This window comes from Homalodisca vitripennis, chromosome X, assembly GCF_021130785.1.
Source record: "Homalodisca vitripennis isolate AUS2020 chromosome X, UT_GWSS_2.1, whole genome shotgun sequence".
Taxonomy (NCBI): domain Eukaryota; kingdom Metazoa; phylum Arthropoda; class Insecta; order Hemiptera; family Cicadellidae; genus Homalodisca; species Homalodisca vitripennis.
This window is the reverse complement of record NC_060215.1, coordinates 91822012-91838350: the sequence shown is the minus strand read 5'-3', so window position 1 is coordinate 91838350 and position 16339 is coordinate 91822012. Positions and strand designations below refer to the sequence as shown.

The 16339-nt window shown below is 37.1% G+C and overlaps 1 protein-coding gene across 2 annotated transcripts in view; it reads left to right on the top strand.

Moving 5' to 3' along the window:
- The window catches only part of LOC124369398 (vitellogenin-2-like), an 89679-nt gene that overhangs the window by 21082 nt on the left and 52258 nt on the right, over positions 1-16339 (top strand). For both annotated transcript variants that reach the window (XM_046827400.1, XM_046827401.1), the window contains exons 7-8: positions 7090-7329; positions 15765-16318. In XM_046827400.1, the coding sequence (XP_046683356.1) occupies positions 7090-7329; positions 15765-16318 (794 nt within the window). The remainder of the gene's footprint in view (positions 1-7089; positions 7330-15764; positions 16319-16339) is intronic.

Here is a 16339-nt window from a genome sequence, read left to right as displayed (position 1 = left end):
AAGTAGAAAAGAAGTAGACATGAGGATGATACCGTGAAAAATGCCAATTAGGAGAACAGATGAAGACTGAGACTACTGCTGGTCTAAAGATCCCATCCCCATTCGCCGCCCCTTACTGTCTCCATTCTGTCCCCCCCCATCCACCTAATCCCATTCCACAATTCACGTCATATCCTACGCCCTCCCATCCTCCTTCCACTCCCCGCCCATCCTACCATCCTCTTACCCCCTACCCAATCAGGTAATCCCCAAAGGCATAGGCTCCCCCTTACCCATCCTCCCCTCAAATCCACACATTTGTCATCTCATCGCCTTCCTAAGTTTCCTCACGCAAGTCCCTCTATCCATATTTCACCTTTTACATCCCCCTTCCTTCGATCCTCCCCCGACCCAGGCATCCCTCCACCCATCCATGCAATCTACCCTCTGTCCAATCTAGCCCTATGCAACTTAACCATCCTCGTATCTCTATTCCCCCATACCGCTATTTATCCCTTCCGCTACTTAGTCCAGCTCAATCTCCACCTAGAACATTCCGATGATCCCCCCCTCCCCCCTGCAAATCCTTGTCATCCCATTTTCCACAACACATCCTCCCTCTTCCACCTCTCAAAGTCTTCCCCTCCCCATCCATATCCTCCCTTCCCCCATCAGTCTCCTCCCATCCCGCCACTTCTTCATTCCACTCCCTGTCCTGCCTAGTCCCCGCATCTGCATCTCACCGCCTATATCCGCTCAACTCCTTCTAAACCATTCCCGACATCCATCCTCATCCACTATCTTTTACATCCTCATTTCCCAGTATCTCCACCATCCCCCCCTGTTTTCACTCTCCCATCCTCTCTTCCTCCCAACTCTCTACCACCCATCCCCTCATAATTCCTCTGCAAGTCCCTCCTGTCCCCATCCATTACCATCTCATCCATCGACATCATAATGCACTACCACCACTCCTCATCCCATTCATCCCCCAGCACTCATCTTCCACCCTCCATCGTCCAACCCCAAATCCATTTCCAAACCATCATATCGCACTCATTCGACCCATTCGTGTCATATCTTACATCCCCTTCCCCATTCCCAGCTCCATCCATCCGTCCTCCACACAAGTTCATTCCCACCGCACCCAAACCCATCTCTTTATTCTTCTCCTTTTCCACATCATGTTCCCTTGTACGCCATTTCTCACACACAACGATATCCCCTCTACCAATCCTCGCTCCTTCGCAAATCCCTCTCCCCTCCGATCACCACGGGACACCAATCTCCCTACTCATCCTCACCCCCATCCATCACCATCACACTTGCTCCATTCCCCCCATCCCCGTTTCCCCCATCCATTCCCGCTTTCATTAATCTACCATCCACTTAAAATCCACAACATCCATCCCCCTCTCCCATCCCCCCCGACCGCCTTCTCCCCAATGTCTCACCATCAGCCCCCCCACGCATCTGGCCATCATCTATCGCCCATATCTCACACCTCATCCCCCATCCCCCTCCCAGCAGAATCGCAAGCCTATTCTCCCCCCATCCTCGACTTCTCATCTATCCTTCCTACAACTCCCCCTACTACAACACAAAACTGCCTTACCCCACTACACCAAAAAAAACACCAACCCAACGTCCTGCTTAAAAAAACCAACAATAAACCTTCAACAACACCACCAATCCACGCCCCCCACCAAATACCACCCCTCACCTCCCCAACAATGTCAACTACAATTAACTCTCAACCACCCACAAATAAAAACCACCACCGCCCAAATTCGCTGCACACGGCCACCTGCAGGTTGCCACCACCCACCGCCATTCGCATACTAGATTATGCTGAACATTCATTCTTGGGGAGAAAAAAAAAGCCACGCCCCCGATCCACTCCCATGAACACGTCCCTCACAGAACACCATTAACTAACTCAGGAATACTTTCCACAACCTCATGCAAGTACACATTGTGACCACCACAGCACTACGATCGTTAGGAGATTACATATAGATAGCTGCTTTTCAGAAAAAAACAAGTCCCAACCTTCTCACTATTTGTAAAATACAGTCCTTTAAAGAAAATTAACATTTATTCTGCTCGTTGTTAACCACAGATTATTATTAAACAGTTATTAAAAAGTACGGTAAGTTTAGCTTATTATTTGAGAAAAGGAAGTTAAAACTGCTGAAAACTTATCGTTTACTAACAAGATATACTTTTTGAAGACAACAGTAAAAGACCTCATCAGATGTACACTAATTTATTCTTTAATTCTTTATTTCAGCTTGAAGCAAAATAATTTTCCTCGCTCTTATTTTGCAACAAACATAGTTTTTCGAGAACAGACATATTGATTCCTAATCATCTTCAAGTTCTTGTTTAGCTTTTTTTGCAGATCCTCATTTAATGTATTCCACAACAAAAGTGTAAATTTTCTAATTGATTGTTCAAGTTTCTTTGATTACTTCCATTTAATATCATTAGTATGCCCTAAGTCTCCACGATTTTTATGAATGGATCACTCTCATTTAGGTCAGTTTTGCTTTCTCAAGGATTCAACAGTGAATCATCATCCTCTGATCGTTAATCCATACATTTTGTCACAAGACCACTTGATGTTAGACTTGTCTATTTGTTGTGAGTTCTCCATCTTATAGTACGTGAAGTACATTTCATAGATACCTTTGTTAGACACTCTTTACCACATAACACAGCTCTACAAATTATTGCAACATTTTTTTTGGCATTCACCACAGAGGGATGCTCATGTTTAAATTTCCTTTCCATCCTTTCTTAGGCATAATTTATTTTGTACACAAAAGAAAAATAAATTGATTTTTTGAACTCAATGTACCAATAAAATATATATTATTTTTGTAACTAAAAGAAACACAATAAAATGTTTTATAAAAAACTATAAATAAATAAAATCACCTCTGAATGAAGCAAAAATATAACTATGCTGAGTGAGATTTGAACCATGAACCTTTGACACAACTGTCCTGAACCTCTACCACTGAGCTACATATGCTGATGCCTCTGGCAGAACGATATCACTAATCTTCCCCACTACTGCATGAAGTAGCAAGTTTTGAGCAAGACTGTTTTCTGTTGTGATATTTATAATATTTAGATTTTATAATTGCTATGAAAAAAAATATTGAAAGTTTATTTAGTTATAAATACAATTTACTATAGAAAATCTTAATTAAAATCACTGCCACTGCTCTCCAAACTCCAATGTATAATAAAATAAAGCTGCAGACTTTTAGGTGTAAAAAGCCATCCCAGAATGTTCAATATCAAAGATTATACCTTGTTAAAAAAACTCAATATGTTTAAGTCTACCCTATTATGTTTGAATAATTTTTATTATTTAGAAGAAAGTTTAAAAGTTTTTCAGTTACTCTCAGTGCACTAAAATTCAAAATAATTAATTATCAGATAACACAAAAATGTTGTGAACATCAACAACCTAGCAGACCACCATGAGCTTTCTGTGGAGTATACGTAAGCATAGTAGACAGCTTTAAGCATATTAAAATTAACAATTAGACTTCAGACTCTAAAAGCAAAGCAAGTGGAGATTAGTTTACTGGCCAAAAAAGTAATATGAGACTTCCAGTCAATATGGCTTACAAAACCCAAAAGTCCTGCAAAAGACATACCTTCTATCTTTGCATTTAAAGATTTCTCTATAGCTTGATTGTGTAGAACAATGAATAACGTGACTTTTTATCTGGTTTAATTTGAACCTATTTGAAGAAAACCAAAAGTTTGCTACATCTGAAGTTAGAGCCAATAAACTTTCGAGGTCTAATTTTGATTTATAACTGTTAGTGTAGTATCATTAGCAAAGAGAATAGATGAAGGTTTCGACCCAACACGTGGGAGGTCGTTTATGTTTAATAAAAATATAACTGGACCCAATACCAATCCTTATGGAACTCCTTGAATTACTGGTTCTCATGAAATTCGGACTGAGATATCACCATCAGGGGAAATGACCCACAGCTTCTTGAAAAGGGTTGACCCTCCATTCTGTTATAGGGTTTTTATACTCTTGGGGTCTTATGGGGTCAGTTTCATTTTTTAAATGAGACTCCATATTTTTTGCTGCAGATTTATATTCTACATACAGAAACAGGAAATTTGTATGAGAGGTTTTTCTAATCCTGAATGTTTACAAGGTAAAAGTATCATACTTGGACAAAATGATTATGTTATATGTTTCACTTTGCTGTTTTATAACAGTCAGGATTAGAAAAAGAATTTCCTTTTTTATGTACAAAATTGACCCATTTTGAAAAATATGGGTTTCTATTTAAATAATGAAAGCGACCCCATAAAACCCTATGAAAATAAAAAATCCATAGCATAATTGGTAGACTTTTTCAAACAGTACAGCTCATTATTTGAAATCTTTTACTCTAATGTTTGTTCCTGAGGAAATATTCCAGTATTGAAGAGCTTTTGGCCCATCCTACCACTTTCCCAGCAGTAATAGAACTTCATAATGTCCCTTTCATCAATTTCATTTTGGTAGTTTTATTTTTATTTAATGCAATAAGATTAAATTATACTGTATGGCATGATGCATTTACATATTCACAATTAACATAAGCAGCCACCTTTATTTGGGTGAAGTTATGTTTTAAACCAAGAGATCTCTCATCCATACCAGTTTATTTGATTAATCTATCTGAGTTAGAAATTACCAAACTATCTTATCTGTATTGACATATGAGCCTAAAAGGCTGAAGAATTACCAAATACTCAAAAAAAGGGTTTAACCTTTTTTAACCTTTTAAAAAAGGTTAAAGGTTTTTGGTGTTGGTTTATATGTGAAATTACCAACACTGATGTATATGCAATACATATAAAGTAGTCCATTATCACCTATAAAATAGTTTGAGAATTGTCTGTCACAGGCAAACATATAATCTTTTCTTCAATTGAAAGTACTGGAATAAAATTAGAACTTACTTAAAGAATTTTAGAAATCTGCTTTCAAGCTGCTGAGAATAAAGTCAACATACTGCTAGTTTCAAGGCAACATTGTAGATATATATTGACAGGGCCATACTCAGCTTTGGTGGGCCCTGGAAAAAATATTCGTCTGGGCCCCATCATGTTCTGCCACTGCACCCTCCGGGCCCCTGTAAATATGTCCAAAAAACCAGTCTGAGTACGGGCCTGTGTATTGGCTTTCTTGATAATGTGGTATTGTAGATGTATTAGCTTTGTTGTTGATCCTATTTTTGTAGCTCCAAGGAGGCATTGGGAGCAAATTAGCTTGGATGGTATTCTGTTAGCCTACTATTTTCATGAATTTTACTATATTATCAAATAACTATCCCAATAAAAACAGTAAATATTACTGGCAGTTGTTGTGTTAATCATTAATAATCAATCTATCATTTTCAAGTGGCAGTTTTGGCTAAAATTAATACTTAATCTTTTGTAAAAGAAATACTTTGTTTTTTACACAACTACAAAATTCATTCTTATTCCTGGTTCCTCTTAAAAATGTATCAACAAAGAGTTTTGTGGAGATCTTGTTTATGATACTTAGCTTAAACACTTACTTAGCTTAAATTGGGGAACATTTGATCTAAATTAAGATTATTGTAACTTTTCACTATATCATCATATATTTTTGGCGAAAATCAGATTTAATAAAGAAGTGTTTTAAGATGTCATAAACTTTATCTACATACATACTTTTGTAAAAAATTGACAATTTCTATGATCTATAACAGTCAGTGTAGGGGTGACGGGTGGCGGTGCTCATGGCGTGCTTGTGGTCAGGCTGTGTGTTTGAGAGAATGAATGTAGCAATAACGAGAAATTCTTTAAACAGTAAATTGTAAAAAGTTTTAATTTATCTTTGTTTGAATTTTTTCTACATATTAAGCTGATAAATTTGATTTTTAATTATTACATAGTATGTATATATTTTGGTTAGTTTTAAATTTTAGTTTAAAATGTAATTTGTTATTGTTTAAGGTCATTAAATGTACATATGTATACATGTATCTGTATATTATGTGAGGTTGAGTGGTAGAGAGGGCTAAATAGCCCTAACTCCGCCTCTTGAATAAAGGCATATTTCATTTTTTCATTTCATTAGGAATGAATATATATTTTATGATTCCCACTCAAAAATCAACTGAAAATTTATTTTCTACACTATTAGAGTACTTCTTCCTAAAATATACTTATGAAAAGAAACTAAAATTATATTTTAATGACAAGTATATCATTAATTATTTTAACTATTGTAACTTGTAACTACACCAGAATGCATTTGAGTGATTTAAAATCATAATCACGCTCTCACACACTATGCAATTTGATATTTTATGAATTAGTTTTGGATTGTGTAAATGCATATAAAATACGATTGTATATGGCTATATATCCCCCTGGAGAACTCATTTCTGAATGGTTTATATCTTCCGGTTGAACACTCACTGTATACAACAAAATAGTATGAGTCACCTACATCTAGGCAACCCTATGGATGTCCAGAAACAGCACATCACTTATCACAAATATCAAAATATTGGGGCAGAAAAGTGGTCTAGTCTACTGTGGAGGATGCCTGTAAATACTGTTGCTAGCCTGAACATGAGGAAGTGCTGACCAATACCCCCCCCCTTTGACACAAGAGGCTGGAACAGATCTAGCCTTCCCTCTTCAAAGGTGACATGACAGATATAGCCTGCTATCCCTCCTCATAGGATCTCGACAAGAGTATCCTGTCACTTCGGAAGTAAGTACAAAGGTCCTATTAGGACCAAGTGCAACGATTTTTCAGCTTCTTATCATAAGTGAAAAAATGGGTTTGTATGTATATTCCATGATTGTATACAAGTAAATAAACTAAATGGAATGTCAGTAGTAAAAGAGAAATTAGCATTTATTTAATAAATTCAAAACATATGGTAATAAATTTGAAGTGTTTCTGTTACAGTTATACTACTGTATATTTTAAAGTTAAACTATTCAGTTATTTCTAAAAAATAATTACTCACAATGAACCAGAAAACTGCAGTTCACACCATTTTGGATATAAAACCATTTGTTACTTTGCAGAGAGCTTCAGTTACTCAAATGATAGGATGCGGCAAGAAGAACAGGTTCCTGTTACTCAGTTCTGTGAGTAGTTCAGTAATAAACACTCAGTTGCATCTTCAGAACAACAGTCAAGGAGTTCTCAACTCTAATCTCAATGTTACTCTTATCTCCATCAATAACATCGACGAGAAGTTCAGTGCTCCTCAGGGCAAAAAGAACCATAAGACTCTCTTGTACTCACACACACCACCAAAAAGGGTGAGTATTTTGGTTTATTATATTTTAAGAAACATTTAATGACAATTAAAATGGGGAAAATTCTATTCAAATTTTTTAATATTATTAATAAATTGCTTTATCCAAGTTGACTTTAATTTTTTTATATTATGTTTGTTATTAATTCTATAAAAACCAAAGTTTATGAACCCTTTTTAACTTTTGTACTGCTTTTTTGTAATGTAGTAGCCAACATGTAAATCTCTTTCTCCATTTATTAATGTTTTTGTCTTTTGCTTGTTTTATTGTTTAGTGTATATAGTACATATATAAAAAAAATAAAATGTATCCTACTCTTAGTACACATTTATTTATAGTATTTATGTATTTTAAAGTACCTTCCTGAGTTCTGTGTTGATTCCAATTCCAATTTTGAAAGAAATATTCATTTATGTACCAATAGTGTATATGTGAAAACAAATCCCAACGACTAAGGGTATGCCCACTACTCTTTTTGAGGACAAAACTCACTTCACACAAACCATACTAATAATAAAAAATAATAAATTAAAAATTAGTCATAAACGGGACAGCACAGGATTTAAACAAGAATAACAATCATTTGTTATATTTTTTTTACTTTGTGAGAGGAGGAAATCTCTCCCAGACACATAGGGGGTGCTGCAGGTCCTTTGCGGTTTTCCAACGTGTTGTAGGGTTTGCACCCACTAAAACCTAAACCTCTCTGCTACAACCTGGTGGAACTGAGATCACCTACGGCATTACTTCAGTCCACCAGAGCTTTGATATTCTTGCATGGCTCTGTCCGACTATCTATCAGTCATTCCCTTGGGCTAGCTCTTAGTCATGATAATCCTGCCTTGATTCTACATTCTTCTGTTTGATGATGTCTCTTACCAGCCCAGATACTCATTCTTGACTTCTCCTCATCTATCTTGTGAATCCTTCATAATTTGTTTATGATGCCTGCATTGCTGTATGACCTTATATCCTTATCAAGCCCTAAGCCAATCAACATTATTATGCGCAGATTTGCTATCTTATGCTCTTCTTCCCCATAGGCGTAATTTGGGGGTGGCAAGGGGTGGCAGTTGCCACCCAGAATTGTGGAGCCCGGTATTTTGCCACCCCAGAAATTTTGAAGTAAATGTCTAAATAATTTACATATAACTTACTTAAAACTGGAAAATACAAGTCTACCAATAGGGAACCTTTTAACTTTATCAATTCTCCATTAATTTTGCTTAGTTTAGCACAGAAAGATAGCACGTCTTTTAAAAAACTTGTAAATCATAAACTTAAATGAAATATTGGTGTAGTAGAATTTACGAAATGAAATAAGGAACATTAAATGCGTGAAGAGCGAGAATGAGCAATGTAGGCTGCTTCTCGTCTGCCGTCTGGAAACGGCAACTCTGTAATACACAGTTGGCGAGGGAGATTTGGCAACAGGGCACCTGTTGTAGTATATTGTCTTTACAGCTAGAAGCAGACAACGTCTGTCGTGTCGCGCTGCCTACTTTAACCCTTACTCCTCAGTAGATGTATTCGATTAGTGCAGTTGCAGTACGATGTGAATTACATTTCAAGTGAACCGTCGTATGATTGCATGGACTAAGAGATGGTAAGTTTAGTTCAGTTATTTCTTATTTCGTAGGTTAAACTTAGGTGTTGGTCAGTTTCTGGAGTTTCCCCATCTTTGTTTACATCCAACTAGGCCTAATGCTGAAAAATAGAAAATCTTTTTACTGACTAGATTTCAATAAATGGCCCCCAAAAAACATAACCTCAAACTTCTAACTTTATTAGTTCTGCAGTTAGTTCTGCATTGTTACGGTTATGGTTTTAGTTGTTTAAACATTTTATAGGTGTAATTGGTTGGTATAGGAGAAGTTTTTTCATATATAAAGGGAAGTAGCTTGTTTTATAGTACGGTATGGAATACTAGGTTTATTTTTGTTTGTTTGGCCACCTAAATGCTTTTACCGATGTCATATAACCTCACATTTACGCAACACTACTTTAACCTATATATGTAAAAATAAACAACGATACCATCCAATCACCTGAAATTAAGTAATTTCACAGCTTATACCTCTAATTAGGTTATGTTACTGTCATTTTAATAACTCCCGCCTTCCTGTGTTTGGACAGCTGTTTTTGCAATGCCGTGGCTGTCAGGCTGCAGACGTTTGTGTCGAAGAGCCAATGACTAAAAAGGTCATACAAAATAATTAGTAAACATCCAGATCTTTTATGGTCTTGCAATTATTTAAAATACATGTTTTACAATCAACTCGTAGAGTAAGGCACTAAATGAACTTTATCTTTAGGCAAAAAAAGATTATGTGTAATAAAAATACAGATTAATAGCAAATTTTTAAACTATTTCGAAACTGGTTAATGTAGGCAGACTTGGGTTTTACGTGTACGCCTACAGCTTCTTAAGTACAGTTTACAGTATGCAAATAAAAAGTTATGACTGTTTTACTCATTGGCTGTTAGGCTGTGTTTATTCCGATACAAATTTTACACAAAATTTCCCAAAATTACAAAACAAAACTTTGGTAGATAAATCAAAATAAAGTAAAAATGAAGAATAATGGTTTTCTTAAAAACACCGTTTTTGAGATATCTACCATTTTGTTTTATTAAATTTTTATTTATATCTCGAGAATGTTTTGACCGATTTAACTCAAACTTGGCATGGTTTTTATCTAATACAATATCCATATTCAGAAGAATTACCAATTTAATTCAATCATTAGTTTCAAAATGATTGCCATTTTAAAATTTCTTAACCTAAATTGTAATGAAAACCATAAACTTGAAGTCAAATGTCAGGGCATCTTTTTTGTTGCCCTTTCAATCCCCTATCAAATGGTCAACGATGTCAAAACAAAGAGATGAGAAATAGTGTCACACACAATAGCGCCCACAATTGTGCAATCAAAAAAAATTGTGCAAAGCCTATGCATGTTATATTAGACTTGTATTAATTTTAGGTTTAGGACTCTGTGTTCTAAGTAGCATTTTGCCATTATTTTAAATGTTCTTTTGCTATTCTTAATGGGGTTTTTTTCAGGCTCAGAAGAACAAAAAAGGGCAGAGTTCGTTGCTGTCCTACTTTAGCTCAGGCCCAGCAAACAAAAAGAAACGGTTAGAAGATGAACTACCAGAAGGAGTTGTTTTGGAACATGAAACCAGAACCGGCTGTAGTAGACGTTTTTAGATTCGTCATCGGCTCAGTTAACAACCACAAACTACAAATGAAGATACCACAACTACTCTACAGATGAAGTGCAGAGTCCTAGCTGTTCCTCTAGTTCATCTGACCAATTGACAATCACTGTAATTAATAAACGTGATCCTGCTCATGGCCCAGGTTTGGCTAAGGCGTTTTTTAGGGAAGGCTCATTCCAACCACGAGAGAATTAAATTTTCCCTAAAACGGATGGTAGGAAATTTAGGCCAGAGTGGTATAAACTGTATCCTTGGCTGGAATACAGTCCTCTAACTGACAAAGCGTTCTGTTTTGCCTGCCGTTCGTTTTACAGCCCAGAAGAAAAAAATGCAGAAAATGTATTTACACACTCAGTGGGTTTTCCAAATGGAAGAAAGCTGTTAAAAGTATTTGAGAATCATGAAAAAGAGTAACTCGCATCGAAGTAGTAACACACTAAAACTCAGTTCTTTAAGAGAAGCCCGACAAAAGTGGCACTGTTATTGAAAAAGTAAATCAAAAGTATTCAGAAGAAGTACAAGAAAACAGATTGTACTTAGAGGCTTTGTGTGAATCCCTGATATTTTTGTGGAGGACAATCTATTGCTCTAAGAGGTCATGACGAATCTACAGATTCAAAAAACAGAGGAAACTTTTTGGAGCTGATGAGGCTTCGTTCCAAAGATAATAGTTTAGTAAACAAATTCTTTGTAGAGCATCGCAAAAATTTTCAATATACTTCAGCGACTTTCCAGAATGAGCTTCTGTCCATAATTGGGGAACAAATTAAGTTGCACATTGCCAAAGAAGTTAAAGATGCAAATGTTTTTTGCCATTATAGCTGATGAGACCCAAGACATAGCAAAGCACGAGCAAGTAGCTATTGTCTTGAGACATGTTAATGATAAACTAGAAGTTCATGAGTCGTTTGTGGGGTTTTTACCGTGCTAGAAGAACTGATGGCGATACACTGGCAAATGTACTTAAGGACGTTTTGATTTCACTGGACTTGAATATTAAACATCTGCGTGCTCAGTGCTATGATGGGGCTTCGAACATGAGGGGTCCCTACAAAGGAGTGGCAGCTAGAATTTATACAAGAAGCCCCCATGGCAATGTACATTCAGCACTGCAATGCACATATATTGAACTTGTGCATTGTAAAGCTGTTGCACAAGCGTGAATTCAATAAGAAACACCTTCTTTGTGCTTCAAAGTCTTTACAACTTCATTGAGAAATCAACTAAAAGACATGCTGTTTTTTGAAAACATTCAAAAAAGTGCAAAAAAAGCTTTAGTGGTGGAACAGCAACATTGAAGTCTTGAGTGATACAGATGGGCTTGCCCGTGTCGAAGCAGTGCGTTCTTTGTTTGATAATTTTGATGCCACTCTTACGACACTACGAGAGATTTCTGAAACAGACCCTGACAGTGGTGGACAAGCCAATGCTTTGTTGAAAAATATGGAGGACTTCAAACTTTTGTATTTGACCTTCTATTACTCAGGAGAGTTCTAACACAATGTGACATACTGTCAAAGACCCATCAGTCAAGCAGTGTGACCTATGAAGTTGTGAAATCTGTAAAAAACAGCACACTTGAAGTTTTGCAATCCTTCAGAACAGATGAGTTTTTCACCAAGTTGTTCAATCACTGCACAGAAATTGCTGACACGTGCGGGTTTAGAGCTGCGAGTTGCAAGAAAGGGCAAAATTCCCTCCAAAAATCGGGTGGTGGGAGTAAAGCTCCATTTGAATCTGTACAACAGTACTACAAAGTTTCAATCCTCTGGCCAGTTATTGATATCCTAAGCGAGGAGATAGAGGCCAGGCTTCAAGAAAACAACCTAGATGTACTTAACCACTTAAGCAAAGTTCTAGGTGGAAGTGATATAGACACAGCCAGTGTACAGTATGTGTGTAAATACTATAGTTTAGACTATGGACATTCTTTCTGTCTGAACTAAACTGTTTTAAACAGAACGGAGGAATCAAGAAGCAAAAGTATCCAAGAAAGAGCTGACGTTTTTGTAAAAACATCTTTGAAAAGTGTGTTCCCTATGCTTTTTGAACTTTTTCGTTTGTACTATACAATTCCAATGAACTCGGGCATCGTGTGAGAGATCCTTTTCATGCTTACGGCGGTTAAAGACATATACTAGAAACTCTATTGGCCAGGAGAGGTTGTCTTCGTTAGCCCTTTTGGCTATTGAAAGGAGTGTAGAAATAGACATTTCAAAAGTAATTGATGACTTCAAATTCAAGCCAGAAGAGAAGGCTTCATTTTGTTTTAAAACTAACTTGTGGATGCAGTCTGGTTACATAGAATAAAGTGAAATTTTGTTTGATCATGTTTTACTTGGATTTTTCCTTTTATAAAAAACAAACGGGCTGGGCACACATAAATTAAAATTGGGCACACTTTTGAGTTGTGTGTGAAACAATAATTACCTCACTTGTGGAACCTTGTGGTTTAGTTAGTTAATAACTCAATTCATTAAAAAATTATTGTTTTAGGCTAAGTTGTTAGCAGTAAAATTTTTGTAAAAAAATAGCTTGAAAAAGCTTAAAATACTAACAAATTTAAAGCCAGTTTCTTACAATTTTCCGGGGGAGGGCCCCGGACCCCCCCTCCACCTGGGGGGTATTCCATACCCCCAGTAGATCTTGCCACCCCCAGTTAAAAAGCTGAAATGACGCCCATGTTCTTCCCCTTCTACCTGTACTTAGTCTGTACTCTCGACCATCAAAGCCCCTTGGGATGAAATCTTCTTCCCTTTTAGTCTTGGTATCCTGGAGAACAAAGATTTCTTTCCAGCTGGCTCCCACAATATTTTTTATGGCTTACAAATACCACCCTGGTATCATCTACCTCTGTGCCAAATATTCTGCCTCTATATAGGTTTGTGCTGCTATATGCATTTTCAGGCCAGTTTGCTCCCGTTAGCGTATTGATTTGGGGATCTCTCATACCTTCAACAGTTCTACTTTGAATCTCTTCAGCTGCGGGTTCCGATTGGCTTTGGTATGATGTATCCTCCTGACTATTACGAAAAACCTACGTTTGTGCAGCAACTGTATAGCAAGGCACTGGTATATGACCTCTTTCACATTCCACTCTCTGGCCTGTTATATAACTCCCTTCCATTTCTCCATCTAACTGACTAAAAACTGTCATCAGGCTCTGTAAATCTCCCCCAGGCTTCTTGGTTTCTCGTTTAGTTTTTGGATTATCATGAATCATGGGCCAAAGTTCCCCATTTTATCTGTCATTCTAGCTAAAGTTTCTGCTTTTCCCTATGAATGTCTTCCAGGCTTGGCGATTTTTCTGCTTTTCTTTTTTTCTTCCCTGCTGCACTATCCACTCAAAAATCATCCAAGGAATCCAACCTTACTCTAACTGGTGAGTGACTCTATGTGAAAGTTGTTTTACCAGGCTGGTCCTCCACCTTTGTGCTTGTGCTGATGTCCTGTTTGGTATTTTCAGTGTTACTCGACTTCTTTGTTGGGTTCTAGCAAGGGGACCTACTAAGACTAATATACATTGAGTGCTGTTGTAGAATAGAGCGTTCGAACTCCGCTCTCTCCCTTCCTTCCTTGCCTCCTCTGTCTCTGCCTGGTTTGTGAATATCACATTGGTGCACTCAGAATCTTCACACCAGCCAGCCCGTGTGCTTAGGTGAGATTCAGCAAGTGCCTTGCTTACCTGGGGTAGTTTCTCTGTTTGGTTTTATTGACATTGTGGTTACTCTCTAGTAACTTCGCAACTGAGTTCAGCTCAGGACACCACTGCCAAGTGCTATTCACCTCCTTGGCGCTTCACTTGACCGTAGGATTGTCTACAGTTCCTTCACATAGGCTATTCTGGTCCCCACGACCTCAGCCCTGTGACAGCAATCCCCACAGGGCTGCTGCCCCCCGCAGAGCCCAGTACATCTGCCGTTCCGCTGCACTCCAACTACGCCAGAAGATACCCGGCCATGGACCCAACCAACTCTTACTGTCTTTGGCTCCATGCCAATACTGGTGGCTGCTGGTGTCGACCACCAGGGATATTGTTCAACAAGATCTGCCGTGTTCTGTAAGAGCAGGGTCACCTCGTACAGGATGTGGCTCATTACCACGCTACAGTGCCTCCCACATATGCACTGTACCACGGACAGTCTTGGGATAGCATCCTCAAGGCGGTTTAATAGCCTCTACCTCTCAACTAACCTCCTGATAGTGTGCACCCAATGGAAATGTAATTCTTCAGCACACCACCTTGACCCCTTCTTTTTCTGTATTAGATTGTTAAATGTTATATTTTTTATATTTTAAAATCTGCAATGGTTACCGGGAATTTTTGAACTGAATCATTCTTATTTTGTAAGGATAATAATGTTGAGTATTTTTACTATTATTCCTTCTGGGATCCTGTTCATGAAAAATACTCACAATTGAATTCTTTCACCAGTGGAGACAGAAGGCTTCATTCATTTACATCTGCTCATTCAACAATACGTGTATTATTTTCCAATGATAATATGATTTAATATCTGATGTGATAACATCTGTCCAGTAGATCAAGACTTAGGGATGGCGTTTTCTATTTCACATATCTTTGATGTACGGTACGCAGTTATTGAGTTTTACTGTGTTCAAATTTTTATCTTTGTTATTATTAAAGATAGCGTTCTTGTCTGTGATCTAAGCAGTTTATATGTACTGTTCACCCTTGACCAGGTGAAATTTCCGTTACTCTGATTTTTATGTTTATGCACATATTGGCTATCTATTGGGAATGTCTAGAGTAAGCTAAACAGAAAAGCCTCACTCACGAAAAAAAAAAAAACAATACTAGACTTAATTTACATAAAAAATGAATACTGTATTTGCTCAAAGTAAGCATTCAACATTTTTCTTTATAAATACTAAATAGTAGCATTTTACATTTATAAGAAATTCTGCGCTAGACTACTTTTTAATACAATGTATTAAAAAATAATATAATTAATTTTTTATTAAATATATAAATTAATTATTCTTTTTCATTGTACAAATCTTCAAGGTCCTAACAGATCATTTCCCAATAAGACTATTGTTTTTTATCAATACCAGCAAACATTGTTCAAAATTTAGAAAAATTAAAATAGAAAAATAATGTACAATATTTTTAATGTACATTATCTTATTTATATGTCTATTTTGTATTTTAATCATGTTTTTTCTCATTTTGCATCTACTGATTGTAGGAATCTTATGCTCAGCACTGTCAGGGCTCTGGCACTGAGTCAAATGAGGAACCTTCAGAGGAGTCACAATTAAAAGAGAAGTTAAGCCAAGAATTAGGTCACAAACCCTTGATTAAAGCTCACAAAGATAAGCGTGATATCAGGAGGAAGTTTGGAAGGATTTACAAGAGAGAATCTATTGAGGAAAGAGGAAATACATACCCTGACATCATATATACATACCCTGACATTGTACACGAGGACAATGTATCAGAAAAGATGGACCAAAATGAGAGTAGACTCAGTCCTCCTCATCAACGTTTTAACATATTTGCCGAGGGTCATCGAAGTCTATTTGACCTACCCTGTATGGGCCCTAAACTAAAGCAAGTGGTAGAGGACATTGCCAGTGACTTGGAAAACACCAATATCCTACCAGAGAAGAACATATTGGAAAAATTCACCCGAGCTGTAGAGATCTGCAGGACTCTTCCCTTCCCAGAACTGTCTGCTGTTAAAGAAGAAGTGTTTGAAATCCACAGCAGTTCCACTAGTAACGTGAAGAACAGTGAAAGGTGAGTTCTTACGACCTCATC